Source organism: Crinia signifera, chromosome 3 (assembly GCF_055691185.1).
Source record: "Crinia signifera chromosome 3, ASM5569118v1, whole genome shotgun sequence".
Classification (NCBI taxonomy): domain Eukaryota; kingdom Metazoa; phylum Chordata; class Amphibia; order Anura; family Myobatrachidae; genus Crinia; species Crinia signifera.
Window position 1 is genome coordinate 19,799,140 of NC_139219.1, and position 21,950 is coordinate 19,821,089.

The following is a 21,950-nucleotide window of genomic DNA, read 5'->3' on the forward strand; positions in this document are numbered from 1 at the left end:
ACACTCTACAGCTAGAACATTGAATTCCGAGTTGAGTTACAGTCAGAAGAAATTAACACGGCGCAAGTTTATAAAACCAAAACAATTTTCTGTAACATCCGTTCACTTTTACTTCAGTATCACAATCCTCGCGCCATTTTGTAATCATTTATGCAAGTCATTGTCAAACAAAATGGTTGCTGCATCCGACATACACTTGCCGATCATGGGAAAGGGAAGGCCTTAAACGCCAAGGCAATATCTTCTGCAGTATTAGGACATTTAAGTAAATAAATATTATGAGTTGCTGTAAAAATATGTGTGGCAACTGGGTGCAGCATTGCGATCATGCTGAACCACTCTGACTTTTGGGAGTGTCTTGGAATCCTTGGGGGCGTGTATCATAAATTCCGTGTGACTTGTGTGTGCGGGGATAGGAAGCCTTTTTCAGATGGGTTTCTATAAGTTCATGACACTATAAAGAATTCTGTTTTAAGGTTAATTTTATTAATGCTATTGATGCCCATAACGAAAGCAGTACCTGTCCCACCGCAATGTTTGCTAAAAAAAAATAATAAAAGGCCCTCTTCATCAACTGGTTACCGACGGCGATAACAAGCAGGTAGCCCTTCCTACTGTAGACAGTGTGAAGGGCTTTTCCTGCTTTCAGAAATGGATGTATCGGTAAGAAATGCTCGAGGTTTATTGTCACCTATACGTTAACTTTTTTATTCTTATTCCTAATTTACATATTCCATAAAGATTTGTTCTTGCTAAATTGTTCTTTTATTCAAGTGCTCTGTAGAGCGGGTCCATGTTCTGTTCAGTTGGCTCTGGTCAGGGAAGATCAGCTTCTTACAATTAATATGTCAGTCCTGCCACCCCGGCAGCCGGGGACGGTAGTCTCATCAATCTGAGAGGGGTCAGACCAGAGATGAAAGGAATAAGGGAATTGGCTCACTAAAGAGGATTATTCATTTACTGATGAGACAGAGAAAAGTTACCACAGGATTCTGTTTTACTGTATGACATTTGCATCGATCAGCCTGTTCCATTACATTAATTTATCTCTCTGTCTGATTACTCGCTGCTTGTACCAGGGGTTTTAACCCTTTTTATTTAACACCTGAATCGTCAGGACTGAATGGTATTGTGTCTAGTTGGTGGCATTGGATTCAGCTTGTTATATGTGACCTCATTCGCTCCCACCTTAGCTATTGTAACCTTGAGACCGATTCAGGTTACCTCAGCAAGCTGTGAACATCGCAGCTTACGGAGCGCCTGTGCTGCCGCTCGCTGCCCGTCTGAACACCACCTACCCCCTCTCCGCCGGGTAACGGAATCACATCCCCTCGCTTGCCTCCAATGCAGGAGAAATCATTCAATGGTCCCGACCATCAAATTATTTATCCTGCCTTCGCAAATAGAAGTCAGTGAAAACTTAGTTTTAGTATCGTGCGCCTGGACGAAGATGGGGTGGGCGGCTTACATCCTGTGATGTCAGCTGCCTGACCCCAGCAGGCATCGGCCCGCCCGCGTGCCCATGGGAATTCCCAGCGTTTACATGGGGACGGCCATAAAGCGATGGGCTTTTCCATGGGCAAGCCTGTTCCCGCCACCATCTGCTCGCAACCCTAAACCCCCTGCAAACAATGACCCGGCGAGTATGTGTCTGGCAGAGGCCGTTCGCTGTCGTGGTCTGAACACGCGCAAATATGTGCAGACCCTCAAAAATCGGAGCGGGCTGAATTCGCCCTGTTATGAATTAGGCACCTTCTTCTTCTGGCTTCTTGTATGTTTCTGCCATACTTGCCTCCCCTCCTGCATTCTGCAGGAGACTCTCTCGCATAGCAGCAATCTCCCTCTCTCCCTCATTAGTCTAGCAATCTCCCCCATGTCACCTAGCCCACATTACACTGTTACATCATAGTTACCTCCCCTCCTGCATTCTGCAGGAGACTCCCTGACATAGCAGCAATCTCCCTCTCTCCCTCATTAGTCTAGCAATCTCCCTCATGTCACTTAGCCCACATTACACTGTTACATCATAGTTACCTCCCATCCTGCATTCTGCAGGAGACTCCCTGAAATAGCAGCAATTTCCCTCTCTCCCTCATTAGTCTAGCAATCTACCTCATTTCACCTAGCCCACATTACACTGTTACATCATAGTTACCTACCCTCCTGCATTCTGCCGGAGACTCCCTGACATAGCAGCAATCTCCCTCTCTCCCTCATTAGTCTAGCAATCTCCCTCATGTCACCTAGCCCACATTACACTGTTCCATTTTGAGGGAAACAGGTATGAGAGATAGATACAGTTACATTGACTCATCAGCACCATTTCCCAGCACTTTACCAAGTATAGTAGCTCTTACTAACGGCTTTGGGGCTCATCTACATTTGCATATAAGTCATTTTACAAGATTCCTCTCATAATGTAGCAGTACACAGCCACGCTTCTAGGTGCCACGTTCACAATCTCTTTTCACAATCTCTCCATATATGGGACTAGACACGCCCTTTAGGTGGAGCGTGACACGCCCCTCAATCGGGCGCTGTGCAAAATTCTATTTCCAACTATAATCTCCCTGAAACTAGTTTTCAAAAGTAGGCAAGTATGGTTTCTGCTCTTACAGTAGATTCCAGTTTTATATTTAAAATGCCATTGATCAGAAATTATCAAGGGCCAGATGCACTAAACTTCAAAAGTGATAAAATGGGGAGTGATAAACAACCAACCAATCAGCTCCGACCTGCTATGTCACAGACTGTGGGCCTTATTTTGGTTCATTCTTTCTGACAAAATCCTTCTTAGATGGACAAAACCATGTGCACTGCAGGGGGGCAGATGTAACATGTGCAGAGAGAATTAGATTTGGGTGAGTAATTTTGTTTCTGTGCAGGGTAAATACTGACTGCTTTATTTTTACACTGCAATATAGATCTCACTTTGAAGTAAAACCCCACCCAAATCTAATTCTCTCTGCACATGTTACATCTGCCCCACCTGCAGTGCACATGGTTTTGCCCATCTAAGAAGGATTTTTTCAGAAAGAATGAACCAAAATAAGGCCCTGTGTTTGGAAAATGTCATGCAGCAGCTGATTGGCTGGCTGTTTATCACACTCCATTTATTTTTAATGAAATCAATTTTTATTGAATTAAAGTTGCAAGACCGCATCAAGATAGAACAATACGGTGTACTTCCAAAACATACAAAGATATTGGCGTAGACAGTGCGCACTACTTGAGCAAAACGTAAAGATGCAATTGTGCTCATCTGTCAAATTAAAGAGATTGTTTATATTTCACTTATACAGTTGAGCTATTCAACATAAAAAAAAGAAGGGAAAAAAATGCAACAAAAGTCTAATAAGAGAAATAAAGAGAGGAAGGAAGAGGAAGAAAAGAGGGGGGAGGGGGGGGGGGAGATGGATTTACTTAAGGATTACTACCCAATAGTGTCCTGACCAGACGTGGTGTGTAGGGAATAATCAGGGGATTCAATGAATGTAAGCCAGTTATACCATGTGGCGTTGAAAGTCTGATTTGAATATTTCAAAAAGGATGTGAGGTCTTCCATGTACATGTAGAAGTCAATTCTACGGAACCATTGAGAAAGGGGAGGGGATGTTGTAGCTCTCCAATGACAAGGTACAATCGCTCTGGCTGCATTCAGTAGGTGTCTGGTTAGGGATTTCTTAAATTGTGAGATGGGCATGTCTGTCAGGTTAAGCAACCAGAATTCCGCGCTGAAGGGGAGTAATATGAATCTGACGCCATCACTCTCCATTTTATCACTTTTGAAGCTTAGTGCATCTGGCCCTCAATGTCTTCTGTTCCCTACATACTGTAAATATAACATCCAATTCCCATACTGTAGACACAAAACACAGGCACTGGAACCCAAAGTCTAATAAAGTCTAATACTTTAATTCTAGTTTATTTACTGGGAGACATTCATTGAGTTATAGCGGTATCCCTCCCTCATCCAATGCAGCAGGTACTCTGACCTCCCAGTTTGATCTATAAAAAAAAACCTAGGGCAGTTTTTCCCAAACTCGGTCCCCAAGGGACACTAAAGTCGGGCAAACATCTGGGAAAGAAAACCTGGCAATGTATGGAAGCAAAACGTAAATCAAAAGTTGGTTAAAGTACAGTAGGTGCCGATTGTAGGGTGGTCAGCATTGCCACCTCACAGCACCGAGGTCTTGGGTTCAATTCCCTCCACTGGTCTCAATGTGTGGTGTTTGTATATTCTCCCTGTGCTTGCGTAGGTTTTTCTCCGGGTACTCCGTTATCCTTCCACAATGGGGTTTTACTTTAAAGTGAGATCTATATTGCAGTGTAAAATTAAAGCAACCAGTATTTTCCCAGCACATAAACAAATCTAACTCTCTCTGCACAAGTTACATCTGCCCCACCAGCAGCGCACATGGTTTTGTCCATTTGAGAAGGAATTTGCCTTTGCGAGTCAACCAGAAAAAGGGCCTAAGTTTCAAGGATATCACTGCTTGAGCACATGTGAATTCATTTGTGCCTCCATTTAATTTAAGTTTTCCATCTTTGTTCAAGTATATAGTTTTTGGAAACAAGATCGCAGGGGGTCATTATTGGCGGAGAAGCTAGCGTAAAGTACAAAGGTGGAAACCTCACATACGCAGAGTCGGGCCGCTTCTATTCTCACTACACTCATTTACATCTCCGCTATTTTCACGTTCATTTTCCATTTTGGGATCTGATTAAGCTGCTAATGATGCATCAAAGTCAGGTCATAGTACTTTCCCATCCACTACACTGAGCTTTCTTAATTTCTTCCAATTAACTGCTCATTTGACCCTGGTTATAGCTTTCATTCAGGAAAGTAAGAAGGCACTGTGGCCATCTTTAATTGAAGTGACATATTTGTGGAGTTTGTAAGATTAAGTACATTGGTTTAGTTGCAGGAGTCTGTTGACCTGATTCCTCCTGTCAGCCTCATAGGAAACCAGCAGCTAATGCCAGCTCCAGGTAGCTTAATGCAGCTTTCTTTGTAATGCAGAATGGTTGGAGGCACAGTAATATAGGGAATAATGTGACTTTTACCCAACATTCACTGATTTAAATCTCTTATGAGACAGCCAGGTGGAAGGCAAATGTACAAGAGTGGAAGGCAAGTGTTAGAGATCCAAAACCAAAACCCAAAAAGTGTCCGGTGCAGATCCCTACTTACACCTGGAAAGTAAGGATTTGCACCGGACACTTTTTGGGTTTTGGTTTTGGATCTCCATTTTTGTTTTTAATCTGGATTAGTTTTTGCCAAAACCATCTTCCCGGGTTTTGACTTTGGATCTGTATTTTTTTTTTAGGCCAAAAGGTTGCACAGAGGAGGCTGGATGACTTAGCTAAACAACATAAGTGGGTGGCACAAACACTGGACTGGTATAGCACACTTAGCAGCACCCCTGAACTGATACAGCACACTTAGCAGCACCCCTGAACTGATACAGCGCACTTTGCAGCACCCCGTACTGATACTGCGCACTTAGCAGCACCCCTGGACTGATATAGCACACTTAGCAGCACCCCTGAACTGATACAGCGCACTTTGCAGCACCCCGTACTGATACTGCGCACTTAGCAGCACCGCATAACTGATATTGCGCACTTAGCAGCACCCCTGGACTGATACGGCAAACTTAGACGTACCCTTTGACTGAAACAGCACACTTTGCATCACCCCTGGACTGATACTGCACACACAGAGGCACACCTGGACTGATACGGCATTCATGGCGGCACCCCTGGACTGATGCGGCATTCATGGCGGCACCCCTGGACTGATGCGGAATACTTAACAACACCCTTGCAGTAAAATAGAAAAAAACTTTTTAATAAATAAAAGGGAACTCCCCTGGACTAATGTGGCACACATGGGAGAACCTCATGGAATTATACTGCACACATGTTGGCAGCCCTGGAATTATACAACACACATGGCGGCACCACAGGACTAATATGGCCAACTTAACAGTACCCTTGCAGTAAAAGAAAAACAACTTTTTTCTTAAAAAAAAAAAAAAAGGGCAGCTTCCCTGGACTGATACGGAACACTTCACGGCACCCATGGACTGATATGGCACACATGGCATCACCCCTGGACTAATACGGCACACATGGCACCACCCCCGGACTGATAAGGAACACAAGGCGCCACTACACTAGTCTGTGGATTCCTGCTTCTTCCATATCTCGTCCTTACATCATGTCACTGTCACCTGCAGTCCTGTCCTCACTAACACCTCACTCGTCTCCTGATACTCGTCTGTGCTGCTGGGGATCCTGCTGCTCCCACTGTATAATTCTAAGTCTGCGGCGTTCTGCTGCCTCATTTCCTCTTTTAACATTATATAATTTCCCAAGACACCTGCAGCTGTGTCCTCAGTAATCCAGCCTTACACCTCACACCACCCACACGATGTGCACACTAATTTCCTGAAATAGCGTGTGCCATAAATACATAATAAGCCAAAATGTCTATGTATGCCGCCTAACGCTTTAGATCAATATGTGTCTGAAGAGATAGTATAGTATTTTGTGTTCAGGCATTCGGTGTATGCACAGTGCGTAGCAGAACCATCTGCCCTCATTTCTATTTTACACTTGGCACTGTCAGCCGCCAAAAGGTCACTTACTGCTAATACCCACATCAAGGAGAGACCAAGAATCTATTTACATGGGAAATTCAGCAAACCGGCAGATGTCCTGAGCCAGCCATGAAATCACCCACCGTCCTTCCTATCAATTTGTAGAACTGAAGAACTTTCCCCGATTACAGAAATGTGTCAGTCACACGGATGATAATGACGCGTTTCATCCACAGAGGGAGCGGAAGGTGTGTGGTTTTGATAAGTGCAGACTGAGCTATCCGCTCCCTGCACTTTCTCTGTGTTCCAGAATATATTACTGGAGAGAAGTAAAGACATATTTCCCCTGACAGCGGCACCTACAAATAAAAAGGGATTATTCTATTTTTTATAATAAACAGAAAAAAACCGAAACCCGAATGTCATATTCTATACAAATAAACAATGGATTATACGTCACCTGAGATGCAAACTAATGAGGGAACAGGTCTAGTTTAGAATTAAGCATCAATTTACTAAAGCTGCTAGCAACCAATGAGATTCTATCATATTCTAAGTTACAATAGACAAATTCTGATTGGACGTTATTTCTTTGAGAATGATAGACAAATTCTGATTGGACGTTGTTTTTTTGAGAATGATAGACAAATTCTGATTGGACGTTATTTCTTTGAGAATGATAGACAAATTCTGATTGGACGTTATTTCTTTGAGAATGATAGACAAATTCTGATTGGACGTTATTTCTTTGAGAATGATAGACAAATTCTGATTGGACGTTATTTCTTTGAGAATGATAGACAAATTCTGATTGGACGTTGTTACTTTGAGAATGATAGACAAATTCTGATTGGACGTTGTTTCTTTGAGAATGATAGACAAATTCTGATTGGACGTTGTTTCTTTGAGGTTTTTCGAACATTTTAAAGGTCGGATTGTTTAATGGGTTGACTATGTAACCTCGTATTGGGACGACTAGTGTGGTTTTTTTTATTATCACACTTTGGGCCTTATTTTGGTTCATTCTTTCTGACAAAATCCTTCTTAGATGGACAAAACCATGTGCACTGCAGGGGGGGCAGATGTAACTTGTGCAGAGAGAATTAGATTTGGGTGAGTTATTTTGTTTCTGTGCAGGGTAAATACTGACTGCTTTATTTTTACACTGCAATTTAGATCTCACTTTGAAGTAAAACCCCACCCACATCTAATTCTCTCTGCACATGTTACATCTGCCCCACCTGCAGTGCACATGGTTTTGCCCATCTAAGAAGGATTTTGTCAGAAAGAATGAACCAAAATAAGGCCCTTTGTCCGCACTGCCTTTCCCTAATATGCAATACATTGTGTTCTTGAATGATAATGTATATGACAGATACTTATAACCTCCGCTACCTTCTAGATCTAGATGAACCCATTCTAACCATTCACCAGACCATCAGTGATGTACGAGGGAGCTTCTACCAGGAGAAGACGGTCTTTCTTCGTTGTACGGTCAGCTCCAACCCGCCTGCTCGCTTCATCTGGAAACGGGCAACCGAGATCCTCTCGCACAATCAGGACAACGGTGTAGACATCTACGAACCTCTATACACACAGGTACATCTTTGTGACCATGTTTGATGGTTAAATCCTCTAGAACATGATCTGTGGTGTCCGTGGGAGGTTTGGTGATATCTCTGTATTGAAAGTAATTATACAGGCGGAGTAACGGTTGTCTTTGCTTCCGGCGTGTCCTGCTGAGAGTGGGATGCATGTGTATGTGAGACATTCGCCTACCCCATTGTCTCCCGCGCTCTCGTGTCTCATTCTCTGTGATCGGAGTGGAATGAGTCTCCATTTCTCTGCTCCTCAACCTTCTTGTATACTGGCTTCCCACAATGAACCAGATTCATGTTTGTCATGCAAGGGAAGCAAGTTTGTTTATATTTCTTCTGTGCAGGGTAAATACTGGCTGCTCTTGCATGTGGCTTGCAAATATTACCCCACCCAAATCGAACTCTTTCTGCACGTTACATCTGCCCCCATCTGCAGTGCACCAGCACCTGGGAAATGTGAGTTAGTAATGACTGCACCTGTGCACCAGCTAGGTGGTCTGGGAAATGTGACAGTTAGTAAGGACTGCATCTGTGCACCAGCTAGGGGTCTGGGAAATGTGACAGTAAGGACTGCGTCTGTGCACCGGCTAGGTGGGCGGGGAAACATGACAGTTAGTAATGACTTCACCTGTGCCCCAGCTAGGTGGTCTAGGAAATGTGACAGTTAGTAATGACTGCACCTGTGCACCGGCTAGGTGGTCTAGGAAATGTGACAGTTAGTAATGACTGCACCTGTGCACCGGCTAGGTGTCTAGGAAATGTGACAGTTAGTAATGACTGCACCTGTGCTCCTGCTAGGTGGTCTAGGAAATGTGACAGTAAGGACTGCACCTGTGCACCAGCTAGGTGGTCTAGTAAATGTGACAGTTAGTAATGACTGCTCCTGTGCACCGGCTAGGTGGTCTAGGAAATGTGACAGTTAGTAATGACTGCTCCTGTGCACCCGCTAGGTGGTCTAGGAAATGTGACAGTTAGTAATGACTGCACCTGTGCACCGGCTAGGTGGTCTGGGAAATGTGACCTGCTAGTCTCAAAGAGCCGGTTTATCTAGCTCTGAGTTCAATTTTATTTTAATAAATGTAGGGACCATATAAATAGTTTGTTGAGCCCAATGAACAGTTTAAGAATTATATATACAAAGGAAACAGCAGGAAAATAAGAGCAGTAGTTTTTAGGGGTCTACAACTAGAACAAGCTGGAATATGTAGAGCTGTTTAAAAAAAAAAAAATTGAGCCCTAATATTTGGGGAAGGTTGAGGAGGGGTGTGTGTGACAATGCCACTGACCGAACATGCACTTGCTGCAGGGGTTGAGGTCACAGCTGTGTGGGCAAATCAAATGCCTGCCCAGCTCTGAGTGACACATCGAGCGGCCAATCAGTAAATGTGTAAACGTACCTGAATGGGCCAATGTGTGGACTCATTGAACTGTTAGTGTAGCACTCCCACATCACTCTTGGTAGAACAGTATTCAGAAGTTTTCCACAAGTTGGGCTATTGGGTTGCTGGTCCTTTGTCTGTGGATTGCAGTTGGATTAACCATCAATATGGAAGCTCCCACTAATACATGTTGGAATATGTACATGAATCTCCTTGGTAAGTAACAGCCCCATTAGGATCTCAGAACGATGTTAGCTATTAAGAGTCACCATGTCAGTCTATCTTCCCCTCTTATCCGGCTTGTCTGACAGAGGCTCCGTCATGTCCTCACCATCTCTTCGGGATATCATTCTACCAGGAGGAGAGACAGATAAATAGGTGTTTTCTGAAGGGTAATGGGCCAATACTAACAGCCAGATCCAAACACCGTTCATCAAGTGACAGATCCTCTCCGTGTCCCATACACAGCGCTGAGGTTAAATTGTCATCTGCCGCCTGATGGTGCTGTCTGTCATTCACAATGTCACTTTTAGATACAGATAAGCCGTTATATGTCCATATTTCTGTGATGACGGGAAATAGAGTTAAACTATGTGGAACCAACGGCGCGTTTAAAGGCGAACTGTTACATTTCGCAGGTCAGTGCTGGGCTTTTAATTGTGAAAATGTTTTACAAATGGCCGGTACTGGTTTGGGCACCCTCTTCTCCCATTGATACTGTAGCAATCATACCTGGCACTCAGAGAGCCAGCAGCCCCCATAATGCAGGGACTTACCCTTTACTGCGCCGTACTTCGTGATAGAATTGTACTTTGCTATGATTGGTTGCTGAACTACCCAATCACAGAGCTGCCAGTGTCAGGGCATATGCACAGTGTATCCAAGGGGTGGCTAAACCTGTCCTCAGGATCTACCAAGAGTTCATGTGTGTCAGGCCACCTGTGGATCTATCGTAGGAATGATGCAGCAGGTGTGATAATGTGACAGTTACAGTAGTAATGACTACACCTGTGCACCAGCTAGGGAGTCTGGGAAATGTGACAGTTACAGTAGTAATGACTGCACCTGTGCACCAGCTAGGGAGTCTGGGAAATGTGACAGTTACAGTAGTAATGACTGCACCTGTGCACCAGCTAGGGAGTCTGGGAAATGTGACAGTTACAGTAGTAATGACTGCACCTGTGCACCAGCTAGGGAGTCTGGGAAATGTGACAGTTACAGTAGTAATGACTGCACCTGTGCACCAGCTAGGGAGTCTGGGAAATGTGACAGTTAGTAATGACTACAGCTGTGCACCAGCTAGGTGACCTGGGACATGTGACAGTTAGTAATGACTACAGCTGTGCACCAGCTAGGTGGTCTGGGGAATGTGACAGTTAGTAATGACTACACTTGTGCACCAGCTAGGGAGTCTGGGAAATGTGACAGTTAGTAATGACTACAGCTGTGCACCAGCTAGGTGGTCTGGGGAATGTGACAGTTAGTAATGACTACAGCTGTGCACCAGCTAGGTGGTCTGGGAAATGTGACAGTTAGTAATGTCTACAGCTGTGCACCAGCTAGGTGGTCTGGGTAATGTGACAGTTAGTAATGTCTACAGCTGTGCACCAGCTAGGTGGTCTGGGAAATGTGACAGTTAGTAATGTCTACAGCTGTGCACCAGCTAGGTGGTCTGGGGAATGTGACAGTTAGTAATGACTACAGCTGTGCACCAGCTAGGTGGTCTGGGAAATGTGACAGTTAGTAATGTCTACAGCTGTGCACCAGCTAGGTGGTCTGGGTAATGTGACAGTTAGTAATGTCTACAGCTGTGCACCAGCTAGGTGGTCTGGGAAATGTGACAGTTAGTAATGTCTACAGCTGTGCACCAGCTAGGTGGTCTGGGAAATGTGACAGTTAGTAATGTCTACAGCTGTGCACCAGCTAGGTGATCTGGGAAATGTGACAATTGGTAATGACTGTATCTGTGCACCAGCTAGGTGGTCTGGGAAATGTGATAGTTGGTAATGACTACAGCTGTGCACAAGCTAGGTGATTCCGAAAATGTAGACCGTTGGTAGATCTCGAGGAACGGTTTGGTCAGCCCTGGTGTACACTAAAGTGGTATACACACGGTGCAAATTTGCACCGCATTTCTAAGCAATCTGACTAAATCGATTAGAAATGGAGCAGTGATCGCTCTGTGTATATAGCCCTGGGCAACGACTGCTCATCGCCATCGTCCGTAACGAGAGGCAGTGCTTGCTCTGTCTTTCCGGCTAGATCACAGGGCTTTGCCTATGAACAAAAGATCATCGCCAAATGGTCAACATGCATTTTGGTCGACAGATACAAAAGGTTAACAGGGTAAAAAGATCAATATGGCAATGGTCGACACACATGGTCGACACCAATTTTTTCTTCTTTAGTTTTTTGTATCACATCTTGTATGTGTTGTTAATCTATTACCCCCATCAGCTCAATTCCCTCACGACGCTTAGTGCAAGGCTGTTATTCCCAGGTGTAGTCCACGTAGATGGTGAATCAATCTATGGACTGTCCACCGAGACACCCTGGGGTAAATTAACTAACATTCTATTGAAGATGGGATGTTGCTATGGACAACCAATCAGATTCTATTATATTCTTGAAGGAGCTAAATAAATAGTAGATTCTGATTGGTTGCCCATAGCAACAATCCATCTGAAATAGATATCTCATCTTAGTAAATGAACCCCTCTATCTATCATGCAGGTACCTTTATACTAGACTACAGGGGGTCATTTACCAACTGTAAGGGGGAGACTGCACTGTTTCGCAAGGTTAAGCTCCTTCCTTTGAGTAACTGAGGAGATCCAAGGACTGTGGGTGAAGATGACGACGTCGGCAGGAATGCAACCGGGTCCTACATCGGCACAGTGCGGGCGGCTTAGAATCAGACGACGTTTTGGTTCGGAGTTTTAATGCATGTGTGAATGCACGAGGGGGTAAGGGTCATTGGGTCAACCAATATCAGATCAACACACACTGGGTCGACACGGACGGGTGATATGGCTGAGATAGTCACATTAAATACTGTAGGTCTACATACCGAAGGTCGACAATGTTGAAAGGTCGACACAAGCATTAGGTCGACAATGGCTAGGTCAACAGTCAAAAGGTCGACATAGGGTGTTCAATCATTTTTTTTGTCCCGAATGTTGACATGGTCAACATGGACACCGTATCGGTGTACCCAGTGGCGTAACTACAATTGGTGCACCCCCCGCCACTGAAATGTGTGTGCCCCCCCCTCCTACTCCCCCCACTCACCCACACTTACCGCGACAATCCATTGCGGTCCCGAGCCGGCTCCATGGACCTCCTACTCCTCTCTCTGAATGTCACATCCAAAATGGCCGCCGCCTTACAGCAGACCATTATTTAGGATGCAAGAGAAGGTCGCTGCCTCCTCCTGCATCCTTAATAACTGTCTGCTGTGAAGGGGGCGGCCATTTTACAGGAGGAGCACCGGGACTCAGTGCAGACAGTCACTGCGGGCATCAGAGATTCGGCGGTGGCAATAGCTTCCGCAGACCCCGCGGCGCCCAAACTTCCCTAGCGCATCCAAGCGAAGCTATTTCTATGCCACTGGGTGTACCGCGTCCCCTTGCATGGCCCTCTGTGCTCACCATGCTTTGGGCGTGGGGCCTCGCTGAGCTCAGCTCATTCTTCTATTCTCTCTCTATGCCCTAGTGGATGGTAGGGCAAGAAATACCGCCTGTCTGCACATGTCGGCTCCAAAAAAAAAGTGAAAAACCCATGTCGATCTTTTGGTTGTCGACCTAATATATGACCGTATACCAAAAAAAAAAAGTTTTGAATAAACGGGGTCCTTGATATGATTTTTCCTTGTCATTGAAACTCAGCTCAGCGCCACTTCAGCGGTTGGGCAATTACTATGGGACCAGAGAATAAATTGACGCCACCTCTCTCTCTGTGCCGGAGAGGTGATGAGGTTCTGTGAAAGTTCTGCTCAGCTCCAAGCATCTTATCGTCTCCCGGGGTCGGAGGAGCAGAGAAACACATTCAATTAGATTTAATTTTAGGATGAAGCGCAGCTTTCCGCGGTGCCCTCTTCAGTTCTTCCAAAATGCTTCCGAATCCAACCCTTCCATATTATTCATGCTGTCTTATTAATCACCTCTTAATATCACAACGCTATGTGCATTCTCTATAGATAAGACAGTGAATCAATATCCGCCCGCTGCCAGCCCTATTACCACATCTAATGAAACTCCGCTTCCTGCAGTAAATTGAGATCGTCTTCCTGCGGACAGTAATGTGATTGGATTTGCGGGAGAGGAAAGTTTCTTTGCAGCGTAACAACTCTTCATTGCAATTTCCTTGGACTAACCTCTGGGATCTGCGGACACGACGACTCTATTACGCCCATGTAGAGTGTCGCTCACTCAGTGTCCGTCAAACTCGCGTCTGGAATCGTTCCTTCTCTTGCTTCCGGATGATTGGTCAACAGTCAGTACAGTAGGTTGATCCCATTTGGGCAACAAGTACAAAAGGTCGAGAGTACTTGGGGTCAAAAGGTATAAAAGTCGAATATGCTGAAATAGTCAACGTGATGATGGTAGATGTGCATACGGTTGACACGGTATTGTCAAGTTTTTATAAAAATGTTTGCATCATTAAGTAGCAAAGTGAGGTACCTTGCTCAGCACAAATGGCGGGTGAAGCGGTACACGATTTGGGGCCACATGAGGTTTAACCTAGAAAAATGACACCCAAAAATACAAAAATTTGTGTCAACCATTTCGACCTTTTTACTCTTTCAACTTTTTGTACCTGTCAATTTTTTCAAGTGTCTACTTGTAACATGTCCACCTATTGACCCGTCGCCCCCTTGACCTTGTCTACCTATTGCCTGTCCACCATTCAGGCACAAGCTGTTGACTGCCGACCTAATTCTGGTTGATCCAATGAGAGACACACGATTTGTGACTGCTACTGGAAGCAAAACCAATTATCGTCATTGTCTTTATGTGTAAAGCGCCAACATATAACGTAACGTTGTACAGTGCACCAAGGGAATCACAGTCAATATAAATACCGGACAGTGTGATGAAAGAGCATAATAAGCCGGTGGTGGACACATCTGGAAGTGGCTTACATTGTATCCAAAGGAGAAGACCCACGGGGAAGCAATGGCCACAATTTGATAGGACCAGATGAACTGTATCAAGCTTCAAAAAGTGATAAAATGGAGATTGAAAAACAACCAGTCAATCATCTCCCACCTGTCATTTTTCAAACACAGCCTGTATCATAGCAGGTAGAAGCTGATTGGCTGGTTGTTTATCACTCTCCGTTTTAGCACTTTTTGAAGCTTGATACATCTGGCTGTCAGTGAGTGGAATGTGGATGCTGGAGGGGTTTGTGGCATCAGACAAGGACTAACCTAATCCCATCATAAAATGAACAAGGGAAAATTATATGTATTGTCCATATACTACACTGTACACCTCCTATTACAAAAAAAATATATATATATATATATATATATATATATATATATATATATATAAAAATTTAGTTATATTGTCTTGTTCTTCTCCCGCTCCTTTCTCATCCTAACAATCTCCACAGGTCACTGATATACTGCGTCACCTATTTATAAAGGCCCATACACACTAGAAGATAATCTTTCCAATCTGGCTGGTTGGAATTAAATTCTGGAAATTTCTGGGAACAAACAATCGACCATTTGCTCCCAAACGCTGGAATATGGGCAAAAGCAATCATCTGCATAAAGGCCCATACACACAAGAAGATATTGGCATCAATCTCGTTCAGAAAGGGGCTTCTGAAAGATATTGATGGCAATATTTTCTAGTGTGTATGACTAATATCTATAACAATGAACCCCCCCACCAATTGTTAAAGTTATTGACATCTTCCGAACACGCAGGTCAATCTGTCAATATCGCTCATGCACCCATCCTTCAGTGTGGACGCACAATATCTTTCATGATCAGCTCAAGGGAAATTGCTCACCAATATCTTTTGTCTTTCATATTTTCCAGTGTGTATGACCAATTTTTCCGTAGAACCAATTTGTGTCTGTTTTACATGTTTAGGAGCAAATGGTCAATTGTCATTCGCCCCCCAAATTTCCAGATTTTCATTCCAACCAGCCAGATTGGAAAGATAATTTTCTAGTGTTTAAGGGCCTTAACTCGCTCTGCACATGTTACATCTGCCCCACCTGCAGCGCAGAATGGTTTTGCCCATTTTAAAAACATTTGCCCAGTGATCAAGTCTGAATTAGGCCCGATAAAACAGTGACAGTAATTCAGTCTAGTAAATACCCCAAAAATTAGTTTCTGTAATTTAACACAATGAGGTTCAAAATGGATTAGAAGAGGAAGCGAAAAGTTTTAATATTCATGAGAAAGTGAAATTAAAGGGGTCATTCATTTCAATGATGTTTCCACAAATGCCATATTAACCACATTACATGTTGTCTGAGTTTCCATGTCTACAGAGTTTCCTAGGGGAATAGGCCTCCTCAACTCAATAAAGTTATTTAAGTGGTTAATTAATTTATTAGCACTTTGTTTATGCTCAATATTGAAAGCTCAATATTCAGCATAATTACACAATGATAGTATGGTAACTGCACCATTAAAGACTTTAGAATCTTTAATGAAGTGCCAAGAATCCCATTAACACCCCTGGTTACTGCAGTCATAAGGAAATATGTAGGATCATTTGGAATACACCTGTCACCTGCAGCATGGTGTACAACTGTCTTTTTATACCATATCTGACCCATTGGCATAGCAACTGAAACCTCATTGGCTGACCCCTTCATTCATTTTAATGGGCTCATTCATTTCAATTGGCGTTCTACATGTACAGTACTTTCAACATTTGAAGTCATATGGAAATGGTTTAAAGGGTTGACAGTGTCTAGATAAGACAGTCAATAGGTCGACACCAAAAGGTCAAACATGTACATGGTCAACATGAAAAGGTCAACAGATTAAAATGTCGACATTGGCATTTCAATTTTTTATGAGAGTTCATGTCGACACCTGAATATGTGGACCCCAAATTAGTGTTACCACGTACCCCCCGCATTTTCGGAGTCCAGGTTAGTGGTAAAGTCTGAAAAAGTGGAAATGTCAACCTTTTGCTGTCAACCTACCGGCTGTCGGCCTAGACATTGTCAACGTACAGTATAACCCGGATATCATGAAAATGTTTAAGCCCATTGAAATGAATGGGACAGTCTCCTTAACCTTTAACCATAACTGATGAATTTACCTTTTCTAATCGATGAAAATCATCCGAAATCAATATTTTGTTGATTACAAGTGTGAAAAAAAAATCCTGTGGGTTTTGAAATCAAATTCTTGCCGATTACTTGGAAAATGAACCTTCAGTAGATCTTTCCCCTTTGAGGCTGAGGTGGCAATTGGTGCCATTGGAAATTTACATGGGATTGCTGCAGAAAGTGCAAATATGGTTAAAAGAAATTTAACAACGCACGCTCGACACAGGTTCTAGTCTCCCTCTATGGGGGTTGTGGACTCCCGCAAGGGAGAATAACCGCTATCAGTCGGGATTCCAACTGTCGGGCATTTAAATAGTCAGGATTCGGATGTTGGAGTACTGGCCATCACAGACTGTCGGGCAGTCATCCGGCAACCGTTTAGGCAATGGGGTACTGGGGTTAGGTTTAGGGACTAGTGGGAAAGTTTAAAGTCAGTCTGTGAGGGGGGGGGGGGGTTAGACTTCTACAAGGGAGGGTTGGGGGAACGAGACCTCCCTTGGAGAGGGCTAACTCTTCCCCCTTCACGGCCTAACCTTAACGCTCCCCGTTAGTGCCAAAACCCAACTATTTGACCTTATTACAGAAGGGCTCAAAAAGACCCCCAAAAAAGGAAAAAAGATGAAGGTGGAGATGTATCAATTGAAAAGAGATGTAGTGGAGCAACCAATCAGCTTGTAGCTGTCATTTCATTGGCTGTGCTAGATCAATGACAGAAGCTGATGGTAAGGTGTCCTACTAACCAGTAACTGCCTTTTCCAGGCTGATGTAGGGAACAGTATCCTTATATTGTATTATTTTGCTACTCAAGCTCATCACAGTATATCTGCCAAATACAGGTCACAGCCAATGCCAGCTGGGATAATAAGGTACCCGGTCTGATCAGTCATCGCAGCCTCCTGTAGAGGCGGCCTCAAATGCAATCAGCCAGCCGCCAGTTTCCTGAGACTTATGTGGAGTTTCTTTAATTATATTATATCTGACCTTATTACAGAGCGGCTCAGTTCTGGCCACAGCAACAGCGATAAAAATCTGATATAATATAGATATTTATGGAACAGCTGTTGCAAATCCAGCCAAATTGTAACCTAAAGGTTCTATAAGGGACTGACTTCCACATGTTCCCCATAGCTCGGCGATGAGGAATGGGTCAGTTGTGCAAGGTCAAAGTGCGCTAATTCACCAATAAAGAGAGTTTCTCATTGATTAGTTTTGTCTTGTTTCAGTAGAGATTTGAAGAATGATGACAGAGATTGAATAAGTAATTGATTTGTTATGTCTTGGTTTGAGACTAATGCACCCTTTCTATTTCCCTAACTGTTATTTTTTTAAACCCAGCCTTTAAAGTGACAGAGCTGATTGGCTGGTACTTTGCGTTGCTCCACTTTATCTCTCCCCAAGTTTTAATGAGTGTCTGTAAGGTGATGGTTTCGGGCACATTAGACGTTCTGTCACCTGGGGGCAATGACTGGACTTCCAGCAGGGGTTCTCACCGTGGACCTCCCGGGGCACTCACTGCCAGGGTTTGCTGTGGGTCAGAGTGCCGGCTCAACACTGCGGGGATTCTGTCACTGCGGTAGTTCTCTGTTTCTGTGCCACAGCGGCTGACCCCAGACCTTTCTTGCCATCTTCATCTTCCTGGCCACCGGGCATTCCCTCTCTCCTGCCAGACCTCGCTGCACTACTGGTTTCTACATAGTGAGACTGCTCCACAGGTACACTCCAGCGCTGTACATACGGAAGGCCAGCAGTTGAAGGCGGCCATTTAAAAAGTGACATGGCTTCTAAGACCCCTTGCCAGAGTCCCTGGATTACTCCACTCCAGGGGTATACAGGCTGCCTCCGGAGACTCTCCCAGCACTGCCGGCTTCTTCTCAGTGATAGGAGCCAAGTGCTGCAGTATTATGCTACACTGCAGCACCTGACTCCTGTGATTGCGGAGGAGCCGGCATTTCGGTTTCAAGAGATCCGGGTGTGACTAGTAAACCTGCAACCCCCTTTTGGGATGCTTCTGATCCTTCACATCCCTTTCTGTAGAATAAAAAAATAAAATTCTAATGCTGCTCCTCACCTCTATGGGCGGGATTAAAGTGCTGTGCGTACCGGCGGCCACTAGATGGTTTGCGCAGCTGTACATCGCAAACCCATAGATTTCCATGGAGCTTGCAGCGCCCCAGGTACTTCTAAATCATCTACTATGGCAGATTTCTGATGTTTTATCGCATTGATACATCGCACAATTTTTTCTTTACGTGCTACCTCATTTCTGTGCCACTGCCCCTACACCGAGGAAAGGCAGATGTTGTCTTAGGGTAACATTTACTAAAATAGTTCAGTGGTGGTGTTTCCCATAGCAACCAGCCAGATTCTGTCTATCAGTTTGTAGACTGTAATAGAGATACTGTATGATAGCTAGAATCTGAATTGAACATATGCTTTAGGAATAAAGTGATCACACAGTACCGGGCTGGCATCACGGAGGCCTAATTATGCCAAAGAAATGCAAGTAGATTTTTGATGAGATATATGTTAACCTTTGAACTTTATATTACAATTGATGTGATCTATTTGGACGCGTTGTTTGTATATTGGTAGAGAAATGGTTGGAGGATAGGAACCAACTGTCATCTTCTAGACTAGAGGGGTAACCTGTGACCCTCCATCGGTTGTAGAACTACAAGTACTATCATGCCCTGACAGTTTCTTACTACTTATTGGAACCATCTAGATCAGGGGTGGCCAACCGGTCAGAGGTAAAGAGCCGAAAAATATCGGTAGTCAAGCTAAAGAGCCGACATCATGCGCGCGCCGAAGGCGCATGCGACAAAAAAGGGGCGTAGTCTATTTTGACCCCTTGGGTGGGTGTGATACAAATATGTCTCCAATAGTGCAGTGCCATATATACACATGCCCCCAATAGTGCCAGATACACATATGCCCCCCACGGTGCCAGGTATGCACTACACGGTGCCGTGTATGCCCCCACAGTGCCAAAAAGCTGGTATGCCCCCACAGTGCCACAAACTGCTATGCCCCCACAGTGCCACAAACTGCTATGCCCCCACAGTGCAAATTTCCCAGCAGCAGCACTCACCGTTGTTGCTGCTGCTGCCAGGCGGGGAGAGGACAGTCTGGTGTCCCCCTGCAGTCCTCCTGTCATGTCACCGAAGGGAGGAGAGCACAGCACACCGCGCGTCTCCTTCCCCCTCACTTCCCTGTGACTGGGCCGCCCACCAATCAAAGCTCACTGGCCGGCTCCTGATTGGCTGCTGGCCCACGAGCTCTGATTGGCGGACGGCCCAGTCACAAGGATGCACAGTAAGGGGTAGGAGAGATGCGCGATGCACGCTCTCCTCCCCTAAGAAGGAGAAGGGATTCTGGGAACCGGCAGCAGGGGAGACTGGGACAGACGGTGGGCGGTGAGAAGCAGTGGGAGCAGGAGCCACACTTTACAAGGGGGAGAGCCGCATGAGGCTCAAGAGCCACAGGTTGGCCACCACTGATCTAGATGTTGCTGTTTTTTAACGTGGGGACAACAAATAATATTAAGGAACAAAAGGCAATGTAATAATTCACTTTTATAATATAAACTAGTGTAATAACTCAGTATTGTCTGGTGCATACGATGCATTTTATTGTTTTATTTAGTGAACAGTTGCTATGAACAAGTAGGATGTATACAGGGCTATTTTTCAGCAGGCTCAAGCAGGAACTGAGGCCCTTATTCTAGTTCACTCTTTCTGACAAAATATTTCTTAGATGGACAAAACCATGTGCACTGCAGGTGAGGCAGGTGTTACTTGTGCAGAGATAATTAGATTTGGGTGGGGTTTTACACCTTCCTCACCTGCAGTGCACATGGTTTTGTCCATCTAAGAAATATTTTGTCAGAAAGAGTGAACTAGAATAAGGGCCTCAGTTCCTGCTGGAGCCTGCTGAAAAATAGCCCTGGCATTTATACATTTGCATCAATATGAGAGGTCCCTGCTTGTAAGGAGCAAATAGGGGTTCAGGTGGAAAATTGTTGAGAACAGAAGTTTATATAAGAGATAATTTGCAGAGAGCCTGCGATTCGCAGACGTCAGAGAGTCTGGCAAATGATTTAAAGGGGCAATCAGTTAAAAGGCAAAACCAACCTTCTTTTACCCTACAAATGATTGCCGTTTTAAAACATTAGGGCTACATTCAGATCTGATCGAACAACTGTGAATTTGAGTGCTATGCGATTATCGATACACTGCGCATGCGCTTGGTGGGCCGCAATGCAATCCTGCTACTTTTTTGGACCCACTGGCCATTCGCAGGGGGATTGACAGGAAGTAGGTATCTAGGGGTTGTAACTAGCTGTTTTGTGGGAGTGCTAAGAAAAAAGTAGGCGTGCCCGAAAAATCCTGGGAGTGTCCAGGGAAACGTTAGGCGTGCCTGAGTGTATTAGGGGACGGTGTATGATGTCAGCAACAGGCTGGATAGACCTTTTCCCATCACACCGCTGAGTAAGTCTCTGGCTACTGTGCCTGCAATGACTGGTGCTCAGTTAAAAATCAGTCATTGGCGAGCCTGCTACGATGGGTTTTTGACAAATTTGCAATGGATGTGTAGCCGTACATTAATACGCAAGGCAGGATTCCATTCTAGCTGGGCGACAAATTAACTTAACGCTGGATGCTGCAAATCAAGTCTGAATTACCCCCATTGTCCGGACTCACTGGAAATCACAGATACTCACAAGCCTCCGGCTATGAACTTTACATCCCATGGTCCCACAACAAATGTTTTGAATGCCATAGGAGTTTATATATTGCAGAAACCCAGTTGTGTGGTTCCACCTCTCACAAAATCCATGTTCTCCCTTTGCCCAGGGTGAAACCAAAGTATTGAAATTGAAGAATTTGCGACCTCAAGACTATGCCAATTACACGTGCCAGGTGTCTGTACGGAATGTTTGTGGGATCCCAGATAAGTCCATCACTTTCCGACTCACTAACAGGACAGGTAAGGGTTGCCTCGGGCCTGTGATTTATTTTACTAGAAGTCCAGTGGCTGAAATTCAAAAACT

The 21,950-nt window shown here is 44.5% G+C and overlaps 1 protein-coding gene across 2 annotated transcripts in view; it reads left to right on the forward strand.

Moving 5' to 3' along the window:
- The window catches only part of MDGA1 (MAM domain containing glycosylphosphatidylinositol anchor 1), a 309,099-nt gene that overhangs the window by 141,675 nt on the left and 145,474 nt on the right, over window positions 1-21,950 (forward strand). For both annotated transcript variants that reach the window (XM_083175431.1, XM_083175432.1), the window contains exons 4-5: window positions 8,011-8,207; window positions 21,754-21,886. In XM_083175431.1, the coding sequence (XP_083031557.1) occupies window positions 8,011-8,207; window positions 21,754-21,886 (330 nt within the window). The remainder of the gene's footprint in view (window positions 1-8,010; window positions 8,208-21,753; window positions 21,887-21,950) is intronic.